This window comes from Sesamum indicum, linkage group LG2 (genome assembly GCF_000512975.1).
Source record: "Sesamum indicum cultivar Zhongzhi No. 13 linkage group LG2, S_indicum_v1.0, whole genome shotgun sequence".
In the NCBI taxonomy this organism is placed as follows: Eukaryota; Viridiplantae; Streptophyta; class Magnoliopsida; order Lamiales; family Pedaliaceae; genus Sesamum; species Sesamum indicum.
Window position 1 is genome coordinate 17,598,994 of NC_026146.1, and position 16,381 is coordinate 17,615,374.

Here is a 16,381-nt window from a genome sequence, read left to right on the forward strand (position 1 = left end):
AAGATGACCGAATTTCACCACTAGTCGCACCCCGGCGTACGTTAGCCACCAAATGGCGTCAGCGTCGCTCGGTAACCTCATCTTCCGCTCACCCGCGGCGGTTCCCGCCAGAAAGGCTATCCCCAATTGTGCTATCCTGCGCAGCGCTTCCCTTATCCTGCCAAGGCCTTCGCTCTTTTTCTGCCGAGAGACTTTCTCAAGACCTCCAAAGGCAACCCCATCCCAGAAGTACGTTTATCCTGACCCCAGTGCTGATTTTGCTTCAGCTGTAAGTCAATAATGGGATTTCTTCTCTCTCTCTCTCTCTCTCTCTCTCTCTCTCTTTTCTAAAGATTGTATTTTTTAAATGGTGACCGCCTTTTTTTTGTTTCCAGTAACTATGTGTTTTTGGAAAAATTATAGGAGACGCAGAAGTTCAAAGCTGAATTGCTGAAGAAACTGTTGAAAGAAAAAGAGACCTTCGGAGATGATCTTCAAATGGTTGTCAATGTCTGTGCCGAGGTAATTTTCCATTGATATTTTGTGAAATTATTTGTGGGTTACGTAATATGTTACTTGGTTAATCAGCTATTTCCGAGTTGCTGGTTATAGATTTCACTAATTTTGAGTTGTACTCTTATTTAAAGACTCTAATTAGAAACTACTCGGTGAAACTTCTATTCAAATGTTAATATTGCTTCAATTGGCTAACAGATACAAGTATTATTGCTTTCTGGTTTTGTTTTCTTGGACTTTACCTCTCTGGATTATAGCTTCATTGGCCACTATATTGATGCTTTAGTAAATGATTCTCTCTGATTTGATCAGTTTAGCACAAGTTGGTGAATCTGCTCCTAGTCATATAATAGTTACTATATGAATTGTTTTCGAGTTTGTCTGGTTTGATGACGTTGTAAAATCAGGAGAATCTTAGTCCTTCGTAAGCTGATTTTCTTGTGTTATAATATACAAGACTGATTTCTGAAGGAAAAGGCTGATTTCATATCAAGCTTTTTGCAGTTACACCATGTGATTATATCATTTTTTAATGTTTACTTAATCTCCTGGACATTGGAAGATTCTGGTTGTCCGTTCCCCAAATAGAAGGTTGTGATACTATGCACAAGCCTTCACATGAATTCTGTATTACTCTTCTATGCTTGCTTGGTCTGATCATCATAGTATCACTTCTTGCACTCCATGTTGCTGATTGTCAGAAGTAGCAAAACAATTGTTTTTGTCCTCAAAATATCTTCCTTTTCCTTGGACCAAAAAGAATGCATTGATTGACTCTGAGAAGAATAACATCTTACCATTGAAACAGCTTTTTGACTTTTCCTGTGCTGGCATTGTGCTTTAAAATCATCTATCTTCCTGGTACTTCTAAACTGATGATGAAATAGTTTCAGTTAAGGTTAATTGCCTGAAACTAACCTGTTTTAACACATCCTGTTGTGACATTAGATATTCAGTGAATTCCTACACAAACAATATGGAGGACCTGGAACATTATTGATCGAGCCTTTCACGGATATGATGGTGTCTCTCAAGGAAAAAAATCTTCCTGGAGCACCGTTAGCTGCTCGAGCTTCGTTATTGTGGGCACAAAATTACGTCGATGAGGATTGGGAAAATTGGAACTCCAGATCAGACGAATGATGTCCGCATACTGTATACCTATCCCCACCTATCTTGAGGTTGGTGGGTCAGTAGAGAATGCAAAGGAAGATGTCTTGGGATGTTCAAATTTCACTAGGAAAACATGTATTAGTCAAGAAAGAGACTCTTGTTTACCATTCTCTCCTATTAGCTATACAAAGGAAACATTTCTCAACATTTTGCAAGTTGAATGTTTTGCGGTTGACAGCGTAGCAGAAAATTTCTCTAAAATTGACTATCTCAGCTTCCAGACTCTGAAATGCTTTGTAAAGATGGCCGCCATGATTTGGGCCTTCCTGCAGCTAAATTTGTCGATCCTGATCTCTGCTGATGTCTGTCAGGTCTTGTGGCCTGCAAATTGTCAATATATTAATTAGTATAAATTAAAAGAAGATAATTCTTGATATGTTCTGACAGTTTTGTGGTGAATTTTTAGTGGCAGAAATGACTGATCCTACAACGCACTGAAATAAAGTTCTGAATTTACTGTCAAAACGAATGAAATTCTGCAGTCTGAGTAGTGGGTTCCACCCTCTCCATTTTGCATCTTGTATATTGAGTCATAGGAGCAACATAAATGGTGGCTTCATTTCTCCAAGAAAATGCTTTTCTAATCTGTATTAATACTGCTAATCTACACTGACTATAATCATATTCAGAGGCCCTCTTGATTATATATTATGACCTTACATTCTCTTCCTTTGTAATTTTGCAGAAGCAGATAAAACTGATATCCCAATTTGAGAAATTAAATGGCCGACGATTTACCTGATTGTTCTTCTGTGATGCAGACTTCTCAGGCTCACACTCAGAACTGGTACTCTTATTTTCTGAATTCATCTGCAGAGTTTCCCCTAATTCTGACTGGCGTTTCTTCATTTTTGCATGCTTCTTTGCTCTAAGCACTTTCATGACCTCTGCAGCAAAATCCCACAACTGTCAGACCAAAAACTATCACAAAGAAAATTCAGAAAAAGCTTCTTGCAAGTACATGCAGAAAGGCCGAACCTTGAGTGGTGACAAGCCGATAGGCCCTGCCAAGAACTAAAGTATCACTCGGGCGGAGAAGCTTAACACGAGTGAACCGCACCGTCTTGTTATCATCTGAATTCTCTTGGCCTTCACCAGAAATCTGTAATGGAATTATGAGAGAGACGTAGTGCCCTGGATTCATTTTCATCACCTCACTGGCTGCGACCGGCCAATACATCCTCTCCTGCTTCCCACTTGGATGTTGTATCACTAATGCTGCTGCATCCACTGCCTGGCAATTCCCCATTCGTTTCTCTCTCACAAGAAAAGAACACACCTTTTTGTTCTGTTAGGAATGTTTGTGAGGGAGAGAAGATGATGGTGGGGAAATTAGTAATGAAATAGATAAGGGAAGAAACAAGGAAAGACTGGAAGGTGGTGAGATGAAACCTATGGTCCCTCTCTGAGTGCCCACAACCATGATTTAAATTGCCGTCACTCCGGTTATACTAAGTGACACATTTTATACTTTATTCTGAATTCCTTTTGCATTATCATTATTATACTATGTACTACTAATGGTTTTTATACTATTATTTCATGATATCGATGCTTAATACTTATGCATGAATTTTTTTCGTTTATATTTTAGTGTCATGGGGGCCGGCAGTGTTTTTTGAACAGATTCTCGTGAGACTGCCATGTGGTTATCCTTCAAAGGTGGTGATCTTGGAGGACTGTCGACGCGGTCAAGATTCAGATTTAAGGGAGCTAATGATGGACGATTTTGTTATAATTAAGCTATTTAAACTCCTTTCTTGGGCGCTCTCTCTCTTATATCTTTCCATGCTGCAAGTCAAGAGTCAAAGAAATCCAACGCTTTAACTATGTTTGAAGCCATCTGGGCTATTTTTATATTGCTTTATATGTGCAGGTGAAAACATGGATGGTGTTGACAAGTTAGAAGGATTGATGGTGTTGAAGAATTGAGTCATTTTCCGCATTTGTTTACAACCGGCCAAATAATTATGTCCTCTGTACGCATGTATGTTGTATTTATCTAATAATTTGTTGTGTTTGAGTTCCCATATGAGAAGTGCTAGTTTTAGACATTGGAAACATCGGGTCAACTCTTTGGTGTCTGAATTATTTCCCTTTTGTTTTAAAATACCTTACTCTTCAAGATTAACATATATTTGAAGGGAACAGCTCTGAAACATGCCACATATTGCATCATCAACTCCAGAAACATGTTATTTTGCATCCTTCAGAGATAATACAATTTCATCAACAAATATACATTTTCAAAATGTATAACTTTATGCAAAAAAGAAAAAAAGAAAAATTAAGGTCAATCTTAGATATAACTAAACCTAGTTAAGCTGTTGCAAATGTAATATTTTTAGAGAAAAACTTACAGTGTCGTAGGCTGATTCTGTATATTAAAATTACTTGTCAGTGACAGAGACGAAAATTATAGTTACTATTATTATAATACTAGTAATTTGTAGCACACTCTATGTGAATTTTTAAAATAACATGAAAAATAAAAAATTTATATTTTTTTTTATTTAATAGTGTATATAAAATAATAAATTAATATTATATTCCTACAAAATAATGAAAGAAAATTAAAAGAAAAAATAACTATTAAAAGATAATGAGAGAGTGGGAAGTTCGATAAAAAAAAAAATTAACATACCAAAGAGGGAGAGACACCATAAAGGTGCTCTCTCTTAATATATAGTATAAATATATTTTATAAAATTCAAGTTTCTCAATTTCCCGTGTTGGTGTCGGCACGTTACCGGGTCTTACTACATTTAACCCCTCCACTTGGACCCACGCCACAAAACACCGTCGTTGGAATTTAATTACAATCTGCATCTACATAATTAATTATATAATTCTAAATTTAAACCTCCACAATCACGTTTTTTCAAATTAATTATTTCAAAATCGAATTTTTTTCATTATTAATTTGGAAAAATTATAAAATTATAATTATCTTTTTATTATTTGAAAAATTATAAATATTCCCTAGTATTATCAGTCATTTAACAAATATCCCTTCGTGACAATTTATTGTAGGAGGATATTTGTAATTTTTCAAATAACAAGATGTATTTACAATTACAAAAATACCAAAGCATGCCGTTGTAATTTACTCTAAAATTAATAAACGCATACTCTGTCTCCCAAAACGTACGGGTATCTGTTTCGCTTAATGAGATTGATGTAATGGGAGTTTATTGATTAAATTGATATATTTCTTAATTTATTAATATTATTATAAATTATGTAAGGATCGTTTTAAAAAAAAAAAAAATATAGGGCTAAGGCAACAACATCTAGTGGTATATTGCACTGCTTAACTGTTAATCATTACTTGTGTATTTAACTCATAAAGCAACATCAATAATGTGCATAATTAAGAATTAAGCAGGAATATCAACAACTTTTTTCCAGTCTAATTAATCTAAAAAGTGGCTCTTTATGCAATTCAGTAAAATATTAAGCATAACTAAGAAGCTTTGCTTTAATAACATGCTTCATTAAAACTACTATTAATGCGAGCGTGTGGGAAATGATGTCATAAAAACACTATTAAAATTAATTATTATTAAAAATTAATTAAGGGATAATTACTTTATGTGGAGAATAATCTCTGACCAAGTCGGTTACCCCTCTGATTAAAAGTCTTCATTTCTTACTTGGGTAATTAACTCTTCTTCCAAAACTTAGGAGATCTTAAACGCAAAGCAATTTCCAAACATTAATTACTTTGGGTTATGTGCAATTGATTCTTCCTAATTAATTTGATTACTATACAATACATGTCTTGAATCTTAAGGAAGACCTTTGACTTTAGTATATCAGATTTTTACCTTCAAGAACTGGAAATTTAACCCTACCTAGGCTAGGTTTTGAAGAGACTTCAAACTCTCTATATGTAAGAAAATGACAATTAGTTACTCATTTAACAACAAGAAGTACTCTTTTGTTGTTAGAAAATTGTGTACTGGACTTTATGTGACAATATGAGAACTTTGTTGATAGATAATTTGTAAATATTCTTACAAGCAAATTATAATTTTAAAGGCGTGTTCTGATCTATGATGGTGATCGGAGCTGATGACACTATATTTTTTCATAGAAAAAAGTAGAAAAAAGAGGTATGTAACGAAATAAATGTGAGAATATGTAAGCCATGTGAGGTGTTGGAATTGTTGATTCCAAAAACATTAAATGATGAATTGGACAATTTCCTGTCCAAACAAGCCTAAGTTGGGACAACAACCATTTCTATTAAATGCTTCTTATGGCCACCCAATTAATATTAAATGCTGAGAGCCTCAGACAGTTTTCTACTGTTGGGACATCCTTTTTTAAATTGAGGGGATTTTCAAAATCTAGGTTTGTTTTTTAGGATTTGTACTGAGTGTGGGGGCAACATCTACTTTCTTGTTTACACACCTCTGCACCTAACAAATGGAGCTCTCCTTCTTGCACACTTTCTCAACAGCAGGAGAAAACACAAACATTAGTTCAGTGTATCTTAAAGAATGTCCCAAGGCAAGAGGAATTATTAATAAATTAATTTCTCAAGTGTTTGATCAGAAGGTCATCAAGACAGTATGGATAGGAAAGAAGAGGACAAGGGAGTTTGATGTCGCTTGTGTATGTATTTATATATGTAGTAAACAAAACTTGTATTAATTTAATCCATCTTTTCTTTTCTTTCCTCGTATATAATACGATAAAACTCAGATATTGGAATCATATACTAGGTTCACAAATTATTTATTTTAACTCATGATATTTCTATATAATTTTATGTATCGCACGTAAAATTATTGATAAGCATATAGTCAAAGTAACGAAATTGTTGGTGTGGAACCAGCAGTAGTGAGCCCAATGGAACCAAATGCCCTAATCAACTATTAGGGCAAATTATGGGTTATAAAATCCTTAAAAAATTATAGACTAATATTACAAGAAAATATTAACAAATATTTACAGATCTCAGAACACATAAACAGATAAAAGGAAACAGAGAAATTATAAAATTTAGAGTCAGATTCGATGAAGGAAAGCCCACAACCACAAAGGCTGGCAACCTCACACGCCGGTTGCAAACCCACAAAAATCACACCACTAAGAAAAATTTGTCCACATAAGACCTCACAAAACCCAAATCAACCTTTAGGGTTTTCACTTAAAATATAGTTTACGAAAAACACTGTTAGTAAGATAGGAGAAGAAGGAAGAAGAATTTTGTTATGTATGTTTGATATACCAGAAGTAGTGAAGAAGTATTTATAGAGAGGGGCCATTAATGACAGTGAGAGATTAGAGCAGTTAAAGAAGAAGTCGAGGAGGGAAGACGGGGGTGTGGATTATAGAGAAGAATGAGAACAAGGAGGCAAGAGAGAAAGGAGGGGGATTTAGGTTTAGGATTACTTCTGCAGAGAGGAGAAGAATATATATAAAGCAATCGGGTCGGACCAATAGGTCGGGGTGGACGAGTTGGGCTTGGTCCAAGAAGTGGATCAAAGAGGGTGTGAGTGAGCTGCCATCCAAAGTGAGTGGATTGAGAGCTGGGTCTACCTGAACAGGTCATAGGCCACAATTTCTCATCAGAAATATTCTTGGATATCCAAAATAAAGTGTAAGGGATAATAATAAGAAAATAATAATATTAAAATAAACCTAAAAGGAATCTATGTTTAATTATGTGGAAGGGGGCCAAGGCCTAGATGTAAAAGCAGGCCATGACACATTTTGGCGTGACATAAAACAATTGAAAAATAATTAGATAGACTTAGGTGATGTATTAAAAGCAGATCCAAAGAAATTGTGACTTTGATGAGGGTATGGTGTGGTATTCTTCTGCTATTTCTTTTGACCAAGTTATGATTATCATCTCATCTGAAAATAATTATTGTGATTACTTTGTAATCAGTGTGTGGTGGTCAAGTTGCAGGGCGATCAGCTCGAGAAAAGATTCTAAAGATTGTCCCATGTTATATACTATACAGATATTTCCGAAATTTAATATCATATTATATATATATATATATATATAAAACATATGAGCAGAAAATTTTTATTTATTTATTTATTTCTGAGTTGTATGATAAGTACTCAAGGTAGGTGTGAACATGCATGAAATTGGACTTGGGTCCATCATGTTAGGCTAGATAGCTATTTTTGGGTTTGAAAATTTTGTATGTTCTACAAATGATAAAGTTTATAAATTACAATATTGTGATGGTAACAATTTTATTACATTGTGAACACTGTATAGTGTTTGTTGGGCAATTTAACCAAAAACATTATCCCCTATTAATTAATGTTTCATATATAATTACAATGAGAGCTCGATTTTCTGTTAATTATAAATAATTTCGGTTTAATTTTACTATGATATATATACAAACTTTCGAGCATCTTAATCTTGATTGTGGGAGTAAATATTGATCGTTTATCCTACACAAACCTAATTAAAAATAAAAGTAAAATCTCAATTGGTATGATAAAAATTGATTACTCGATTTGATTTATGAGGAAAATTCTACTTAATTATGTCGTTTAAAAACTATCACAATCTGATTTCTAAAACGAGAATTTTGCAAATACATACCTTCAGTTTTGGCATAATTCGAGAAGAAAACAACGAACGATCAACCAAATCAACACCCCTATCCACAATGTCGTCTAATGGCAACATAAATATCCACACCTTTCATGTTGAAAACGTAGTCCATTTAGACAAGAAAAGAAAAGGTAAAAAAGTTATGGGACAATTCGACATCGCTTTCGAACACTTCACCCTACGTACCACTCATAACACGATGCATCTCACTACACTAAGTTCTCTACACTTTGCACCAACGGAAAATAAATGCATGAACGATAAAAAAAGCCCTCACCTTTTCTTCACTTTTCCACAATATGACACTGATATTTCAATTACATGCAAACGTTAGGGGAAAGTAAAAACAATGGGAATCTTTGATCAAAATTATTGGTTAGGCAAGAACATGTCTGTGAGACCGACCAATGGGGAGGCAACACTTGGTTGGAATTGGTTTTCTTGCCTCCTAAATGATGAGGATGATTTCATGGCAATTTGCGTGGTTGCCTGAATTTTTTCAGACATTAAAGTTTGATAATTGGGATTGCGTTAGTTGCCTTAGCTGAAAACTAGTGTGGCCATAGTGTTAAAATGGTTGTTGGCCATGTAATTTTGCGCTTTTCTAATCAATTTCTCTATCATATATATATGATTTTGGACCCGTTGTCCTTGTGAAAATTTGTTTGTTTGCCTACTGACAAAGATGATAATTGCCGGAGATGACCATTTATTTCAAGAATTCAAAAACAAGAAGTTGTTTCTTGGTGCCATCATGCTGACACGACCAATGTTATACTATTTGTTCGTTCATATGTTTGATATATATATTTACGATTGAAGAGTGAAAACGGCTAAATTCTCAGTATTCTTGCCCTCATTTTATTAATTTTTGAGTAAATTACAGCTACTCTCCTAATTATAAGTATTTCTAAGATTTTAATATTCGTGTAAAAATGAGACCGTTCTACTAGGTTTTTATTTATTTTTGTAATGAAATGCCTAATATGCCATTTTAAATAATGAATTATAACTTTATGCACTTTCTTTTAGAATTTAACAAAATATTTTTATGAACTAATATTTTCAATGAATTATTTACTTCATAAAATCTCAGATTTATTTTATACTTTTTAAATATTTTCTTTTTTCTAAAAAATATCAACAAGGATAAAGTGATAATATTTACCTTATTCTTTAAGTACTATATAATTATTATCCGTTTGAGGAAAATATTAATAATTTTCTAAACAATGTAAAATATTAATGATTATGTCAAATTTCAACAAATACAACTATAATTTATCCTTAATTTTTTGAAGAAAGATACCTTAACTAAATGATAGGAAAAGAAAGTCCAACTTCATGGTACGCATGAATGATGTTCCTATTTAATAATACTAGTCGTTATGGCATGGCTTTTCTACATGTATATATATAATAATATTTCTTTTACACTTTAAATAGAATATATAAATCGGTATATCATATTTAAGAATAAATAAATAAGTAAATAAAAGAAAATTAACTTAGTACGTGGTATTATTGACACAAAAAATTTGGTGCCACGGTATTACAAATCGTTGTTTTTGTCTGAAGAAAATATTTTCTTTTTATATTAGTATAAATAGATTGTACAGATATATAGATGAGAATAAGAATTTGAGTAGCAGTGGTTGAAAAAAACATAAGGAATATTTTTGGTAATTTGAAAAATTGGTATCGCAGTGTAGGTAACCACTCTTTGTGAGTAAACATAAAGTTTTAAATTAGTATTAGCTGTTGTGGTATGCCGTTATATATAATCAATAATTTTTTTTACATATTTAAAGATATATTAAAAATAATATGATAAATAAAAATAAAATATATAAATCAATATATTGCATTAAAACTAAAAAAAAAAAACTCATTTATCAATTAATGTAAAATTTGAAAAGTTAAATAAGTTAAGTATTTATCGATTGAATGCATTTTTGACTTCACAAAAAATTGGTGCAACAATGTCATTAACTACCGTTTGTGAGTGTGACAGAGCTTTTCCTTGCGGCACGTCATTTGTACATACATATAATAAAATAATTTTTTTATACTTTAAAATATATTAAAAAATATGAGTAAAATATATAAACCAATACATTTTATTAATAAAAAGAATGAAAGAAAACAATAATAATAACTTATTAATTGTAAATTTTTGAAAACTTGAATAAATTAGTTAATCATGAAGGGTATGTTTGAATTCACAAAAAGTTATTGCAACAATGTCATTAACCATCATTTGTGAATATGGAGGGACTTTTCTTTTTATATTAGCGTATATATAGGTATAGATATCTGCAAATGTGGTAGCCAACAAACCGCCAATTCTACAATCAGGCCTGTGAATGGGTTTAATTCTTTCGCCCACTAACACCGTCCTATGGACCTAAAATCAATGTGCTCCTCTCCAAAAATATTCGGGCTGGCCTAGTACTCTTAGCCTTCTTGTAAGAAATGCAGATGAATTAATGTTTTGGGCCAGAAACGGGCTCGGACTCTGATCGAAACTCAAGTGAGGAGACACGCCTCTCACTCTCAGACTTACAGCGGAGTACAGAATTAAGAGTCCTCAGCTTCAATAATCTTTATCTAGCATTTACAACTTGTTACCAAAAATGAGCAGTTTCTTAACAGCAGCATCAGCTATTATCGCAGGTTTCACTCTCTTCATGGTTTTCTTGCTGGAATTTAGTGAGCTCGAGTGCTGATCTCGAAGTTGGCCACGTACTCTCCCAAGATCGCGTGATTGGTCTTGAGGATAAAATAAGAACGTGAAGCTCGTTGAGTCCCGACAACGACCCTTCGACGCTCAAATTAGTTGGGATCAAGGTAAAGATATGCGATCTAACAAGTGTAGGTCGAAAATAATAAATGCAAGTTACCTCTAATGAAGTGCATCGGGGTATTTATAAGGCCACATGTCAACATCTGGAACGCGGGCGCCGTCGATCCGGAGGCCCACCTTGCATGTTGTCTGGGTCTTCAGTCCAGTTATAAAAATGGATCCGGATGTCGGACACTTTGACCCGCTTTCCAAAGTGCACGGATCTACTCTTGTGATGGGGAAATACCCTTCGTTAAGGGTAATTTTAATTTAATCTCAGACTGAAATAGGGGTTCTCCCCATCAGGTAGAATGCTAATACTCTCTCCTTGATCATTTTAGTGACCACTCAGAACAAGAACAACAAAACTTCCCAAAAATTTATGACATTCAAGATCCATCAATCCGACAAATCGATGTAATTAACCCCAGTGCAAAGGCCACCGTTGCCGGCATTGTAAGACTCTTCTTTCTGGCAGTCTCAGTTAAAAGCCACCATATTAATTTGCCTGAATGAACTGAAACTGAAACCATTATATACTAACCAATTAACGTTCTTCTTCTCAAACTCGAGCTGAACGAAATGATGACATATGGGATATATAAGAGAGGTAAACGTAACAAAGAATCTGATGCAAAGATAAATTTTACAGTTTCCCAAGTATCTTAGTTACCCCGTTCTTGGCGCGCCGCAGGAGTTCCTCCAGTGACAGACTCGACAAGATATGGACTGCTAACACGTACTTGATTCATCACAACTATTACGGTTTTATCCAAAGGATACGAAGCATGAGAAGGTTGGAGGGGTGGTCCACGGCGGAATTCTTCTCCGGTAGTGGTTTTGATTGATAGTATGCAGCCAACTGCAAATTCGTCGCCCTGACCCCTCAGCTTCCATTGCCGCTGAACTGACACTGTAGTATGCCGTTTGCAATTGATTTACTTTAATGTGGTTCTGCAGGTCTGAAGCGCTTTCAAGTTGAAAATTGCTGCGACATTAGAGTTAAGTTAAAGGAGGAAACTGTGCAACTAAGGGCCATAACCCTTCGGGGAGGGGTTTAGACTCCAGTTCGATGGTGAGCACAAATTGCTTTGGTAGGCGACTCTTCTAAAAGGCTACACATCGGTTTGATGGGGAGTTGATCACTTGATAAACCACAGACTGCACACACTCGATCGAAAATGATTTATTAGGACGCAGAGATATTTAGAATAACAAGTTAAGGCTTTTTACTTAGGATTAAACTTTTAAAATTTTTTACTACATGAAAAAAGATGAAATGGTTATATTTTTAAGAACTTCCCGTAAATGGTTGAAAAAAATCAACAGAATATATACATATCTTATTAATTTCTTTACATTCAAATTTTAGACTATTAAATACTAACAATTATATAACTAGTATCTCAAATACTAACATAACAAACTACGTACTATATGTATCATTAATAATTATAGTACTGTTGTTGATAACACATCTATTACATTACATAAATAAAATTAATTAGCCAAACTTATGTTATTTGAAGCTAAGATCTTTCAGGGAAATGCCAATTATATGATACTTTATTGATTATTTATTCCATATCAAGATTAATCCAATTAAATGAAAGGAAATTATGAATTCGTATATGATTACAATTCTTACCCCATAGTTATAGGACTAAATATTTTTCTTATGGTATGTTCAAAATTAGATATAAGCTAGTCCCAAATTTTATTAGTCGGCAATTTAGTTTTTTCTCAAACAACAATAAATACAAACTATTTTTTGTCGAGAATTTTATTTATACCATATAAGAAGATTTTTTTTCCTTATATCAATGAAAGAAAGTTAAAAAAAAATTAATAAGGAAATGTAACGGGTTTGGGGTCCAAGTCCAACTACTCATTCATCAATAAGCCTGTTAAATTTTGGAAAGAAGTCAAAAAGACCAAAAAGGCAAAGTTTGAGCACGGGCCTGAAGACAACTGCACTGCACTCCCCCAAAGTCTCACCACCAATACTCACATCCAGTTAGTTGGCCAACCATATACAATGGGGTTCTCGAGATCACTTCCACTTTGACTAGATCATAACACCCCACCCCACCCCCACAAACTTCTCTTGTTCAACATCTCTCTCTCTCTCTCAATTTTCAGATTCGGAAGACAAAAAGGACAGAAGGATGAAATGGCGTCATCAAAGAATCCATTCAATGATCAACCACAGCATTACTCTTTCTCCAAGAAGTTCTTCTCTTATTCTTCGTATGCCCTCCTCCTATTAGTCTTCCTTCACTTTTATTTCAGTCCCTTCTCTTTCTCCCCCATTCATCATCCTCATTCTCCTTCCAACAACCATATTCTCATCTCATCATCAAAAGGTATCTTCATATTTTTCTCTTACATATGTCTCTCATCATTTGTTTAGGTTTTTGTTTTGTTTTCAAGATTCTGTTTTTTCATGGTTTCTTTGCAGGGGTTTTGGATAAAAACAACATAGTAAAGAAGAAATCGTGCGATTACAGCAAAGGAGAATGGGTGCGAAATAAGTTGGGGCCTTCGTACAATGGCAGCACTTGTGAGACAATCAAACCAGGCCAGAACTGCATGGTTTCTGGCAGGCCAGACAGAGATTATCTCTACTGGAGATGGAAGCCCAAACAATGCGAACTTCCCAGGTTTCAGCCCGAAACTTTCCTTCAACTCCTCCGAAACAAACACATCGCCTTTGTGGGGGACTCCTTGGCAAGAAATCAGCTTGAATCACTTCTTTGCATGTTGGCCACTGCCTCGAAACCAAACCTTTACTACACAGATGGAGAAGAGAACAAGTTCAGAAAATGGTTTTTCGCTTCTCACAATATGAATGTCTCAATCTATTGGTCACCTTTTCTTGTGAAAGGGATTGAGAAGGAAAATGAGGGGAGCTTCAACACATTGTTTTTGGATTCTGTGGATGAAAGGTGGGCAGCAGATTTGAAGGACATAGACATGCTTGTTTTGTCGGCGGGGCATTGGTACTTACATCGTGCAATTTATCACTATGGAAACTCAGTCTTAGGCTGTCATGCTTTGGAGAACTGCACCGAGATTGGATTCTATGATGTTTTTGGCAAGGCATTGAGGACATCATTTGAAGGCGTAATTCAGAGGAAAGGCCCTAGTGGGAGTGCGATTTCCGTCTTTCTGCCAACGTTTTCGCCAGCGCATTTCGAAGGGGAATGGGACATGTTAGGGGCGTGCTCCAAGACTCTGCCTTACAAGGGAAACGAGAAAGCTCTTAAGATGATGGATGCAGAAATGAGGAGAGTTGGAGTGGAACAAGTGAAAGAAGCACAATCAAAGGCTGAGAAGTTTGGGAGTAATGTAAGGATAGAGGCACTGGATATCAGTGAATTGGCTGTGTTGAGAGCTGATGGGCATCCTGGACCGTACATGCACCCTTTCCCATTTGCCAATGGAGTTCCTCAGCGTGTGCAGAATGATTGTGCGCATTGGTGTTTACCGGGACCTATTGATACTTGGAATGAGATTATGTTAGAATTGATCAAGAGAAGAGCTGGTAAATTGAAAGCAAAAACGTCATAGTAATTTTGTATGTGTTGATTTGATGCTTGTTGGTGTCGGAGGGAGATGATGAGATACAAATGGAAGGAGAATTCATGTAGCCAAGAATGTTCCAGAGTACGTGGTAATTAAGAATGATGAATTTGTCTGAAAGAAGTTTGATCTACGTTGGTGAAGTCTATGTACTTAGGGGATTGAAATCCTTAGAAGGGATTTTATTTGTTAAGAATCCATCAGCACTGTCATTACAAAACTCACAGTACTACTACAATTCCTGGTCCTGTTGATTTATAATTTTTCTCATCTTGATTCTTTTATATCAGTTTCCCATTTAATCAATCATGTTTGTCATACAACAAATGCATGTGAAATATTCAAAATATTCTTTTAAATATATATTTGGGTATGACGAATTATATAAGTTAATGTACGTACGACATAGCTAAAATAAAATATAAGACAGAATTTGAAATCTAGACGATCCAACACAAATTTTGGTGTGTCCTATCATGTTGTAATATATACTAATGTTGACATGGCGGGCATCATGTTAAGAATTGATTTTGTTCCTTGACATTGATGAGAGCTATCATAGCATTACTTGAAAATCTTTCCACTTTACCTAAAGTGCTTTGATTTCGCTGGGAAATTAGTAGAATGTGCAAAGAGTGGTTATGATGCATGAAATATTTGGATGGATTAAGATTTAAGATAATATCTTCACCCTGATTCATCTAGTATCATTGCAACTGGAGAGCGATGTTTAGGTGAAAATCATCCACCTAAACCACACCCATCATCATTAAATTAGGTGGATTATATTAACAGTTGATGGATTATGATTTGATCCACATGCAGACTGAGAAATTGAGATTTTTGTTCTTGAAGAATATGATATTTCGTTTAAATAACGTTTTTTTACTCGAATCAAGTTTAACACATCGGATTAATAATATTTGTACTTTGTCGTGTAATCTCTCTTACTAAATTATAATTATACTCATATCATGTAATTACTTTAAATTTAATCAAATCCATGCACTTTTACTCTTGTAATTATACTTTTTTGACATTTTAGTTCTTTACTTGTTAAGATGCAAAATAGTCATGCGCGATCCATTTAAATTTCTCTACAAAATATGTCCTTAAATTGAGAACTTAGAAAAAGTTCATGACTCTTTTGCAATCTTAATAAAATAAATGACTGAAATGCTAAAAAGTGGTATAAGTATAGGACTTAAAATGTATTTAAGCGTTTGGCTGTGCTATCTAGGAGCAAGCAAATTCTCATTTCAAGACTCATAAATTCAAAATAGAATTTTTACTCAAATTAGGTTTGGTCGAACTAAATCAATCACAAACTAAGTATATTATATTTGTTGTGTAATTGGTCACTTTTCCTCAACTGTACACCAGTCACAGGACAAATGTATTGCACTAGTCATATAATTGGTTCAGGTTCGATGGAGCCAAATCCGAACAAAAATTTCCTCTTATTTTGACAGCTAAGTCTATTATCATAATTCATTCTACACATCAATCGAATTAGTTAAAGCTAAAGATCCGCCTATTCTGCTAGCACTTTCAAAGCTAATACCAAATATATTTGGTCATCCATCTTTAGTTTCTTGCATAATTACATTGATTCCTGCAATGGCGTCTAAGGTTGAATTGGAGGTTGAACTGAAATCTAAACCAGAAAAGTTGTGGAACGG

General features: G+C 34.4%; 3 protein-coding genes across 3 annotated transcripts; 2 read left to right on the plus strand and 1 right to left on the minus strand.

The window, feature by feature from the left end:
* On the plus strand, nt 1–1,813 carry LOC105156587 (protein PLASTID REDOX INSENSITIVE 2-like). Its single transcript, XM_011072759.2, has 3 exons — nt 1–268; nt 403–501; nt 1,444–1,813. The coding sequence occupies exons 1-3, from the start codon at nt 53–55 to the stop codon at nt 1,636–1,638; spliced, it is 510 nt and encodes a 169-aa protein (XP_011071061.1). The 5' UTR covers nt 1–52; the 3' UTR covers nt 1,639–1,813.
* LOC105156586 lies at nt 1,719–3,751 on the minus strand. Its single transcript, XM_011072758.2, has 3 exons — nt 2,647–3,751; nt 2,407–2,555; nt 1,719–1,989 (listed from the first exon to the last, which is right to left on the minus strand). The coding sequence occupies exons 1-3, from the start codon at nt 2,915–2,917 to the stop codon at nt 1,879–1,881; spliced, it is 531 nt and encodes a 176-aa protein (XP_011071060.1). The 5' UTR covers nt 2,918–3,751; the 3' UTR covers nt 1,719–1,878.
* On the plus strand, nt 13,192–14,999 carry LOC105156588 (protein ALTERED XYLOGLUCAN 4). The gene is made up of 2 exons (XM_011072760.2): nt 13,192–13,480; nt 13,576–14,999. The coding sequence occupies exons 1-2, from the start codon at nt 13,288–13,290 to the stop codon at nt 14,685–14,687; spliced, it is 1,305 nt and encodes a 434-aa protein (XP_011071062.1). The 5' UTR covers nt 13,192–13,287; the 3' UTR covers nt 14,688–14,999.

Excerpts from the sequence above, each read along its gene's own strand:
- LOC105156588 (XM_011072760.2), top strand. The coding sequence starts at position 13,288 with ATGGCGTCATCAAAGAATCCATTCAATGATCAACCACAGCATTACTCT. Across the intron at positions 13,481-13,575 it reads TCTCATCTCATCATCAAAAG|GGGTTTTGGATAAAAACAAC; the intron begins GTATCTTCATAT and ends GTTTCTTTGCAG.
- LOC105156586 (XM_011072758.2), bottom strand. The coding sequence starts at position 2,917 with ATGGGGAATTGCCAGGCAGTGGATGCAGCAGCATTAGTGATACAACAT. Across the intron at positions 2,556-2,646 it reads TCGGCTTGTCACCACTCAAG|AGGTCATGAAAGTGCTTAGA; the intron begins GTTCGGCCTTTC and ends ATTTTGCTGCAG. Across the intron at positions 1,990-2,406 it reads CATCACAGAAGAACAATCAG|GCCACAAGACCTGACAGACA; the intron begins GTAAATCGTCGG and ends GACAATTTGCAG.
- LOC105156587 (XM_011072759.2), top strand. The coding sequence starts at position 53 with ATGGCGTCAGCGTCGCTCGGTAACCTCATCTTCCGCTCACCCGCGGCG. Across the intron at positions 269-402 it reads GTGCTGATTTTGCTTCAGCT|GAGACGCAGAAGTTCAAAGC; the intron begins GTAAGTCAATAA and ends GAAAAATTATAG. Across the intron at positions 502-1,443 it reads TTGTCAATGTCTGTGCCGAG|ATATTCAGTGAATTCCTACA; the intron begins GTAATTTTCCAT and ends TTGTGACATTAG.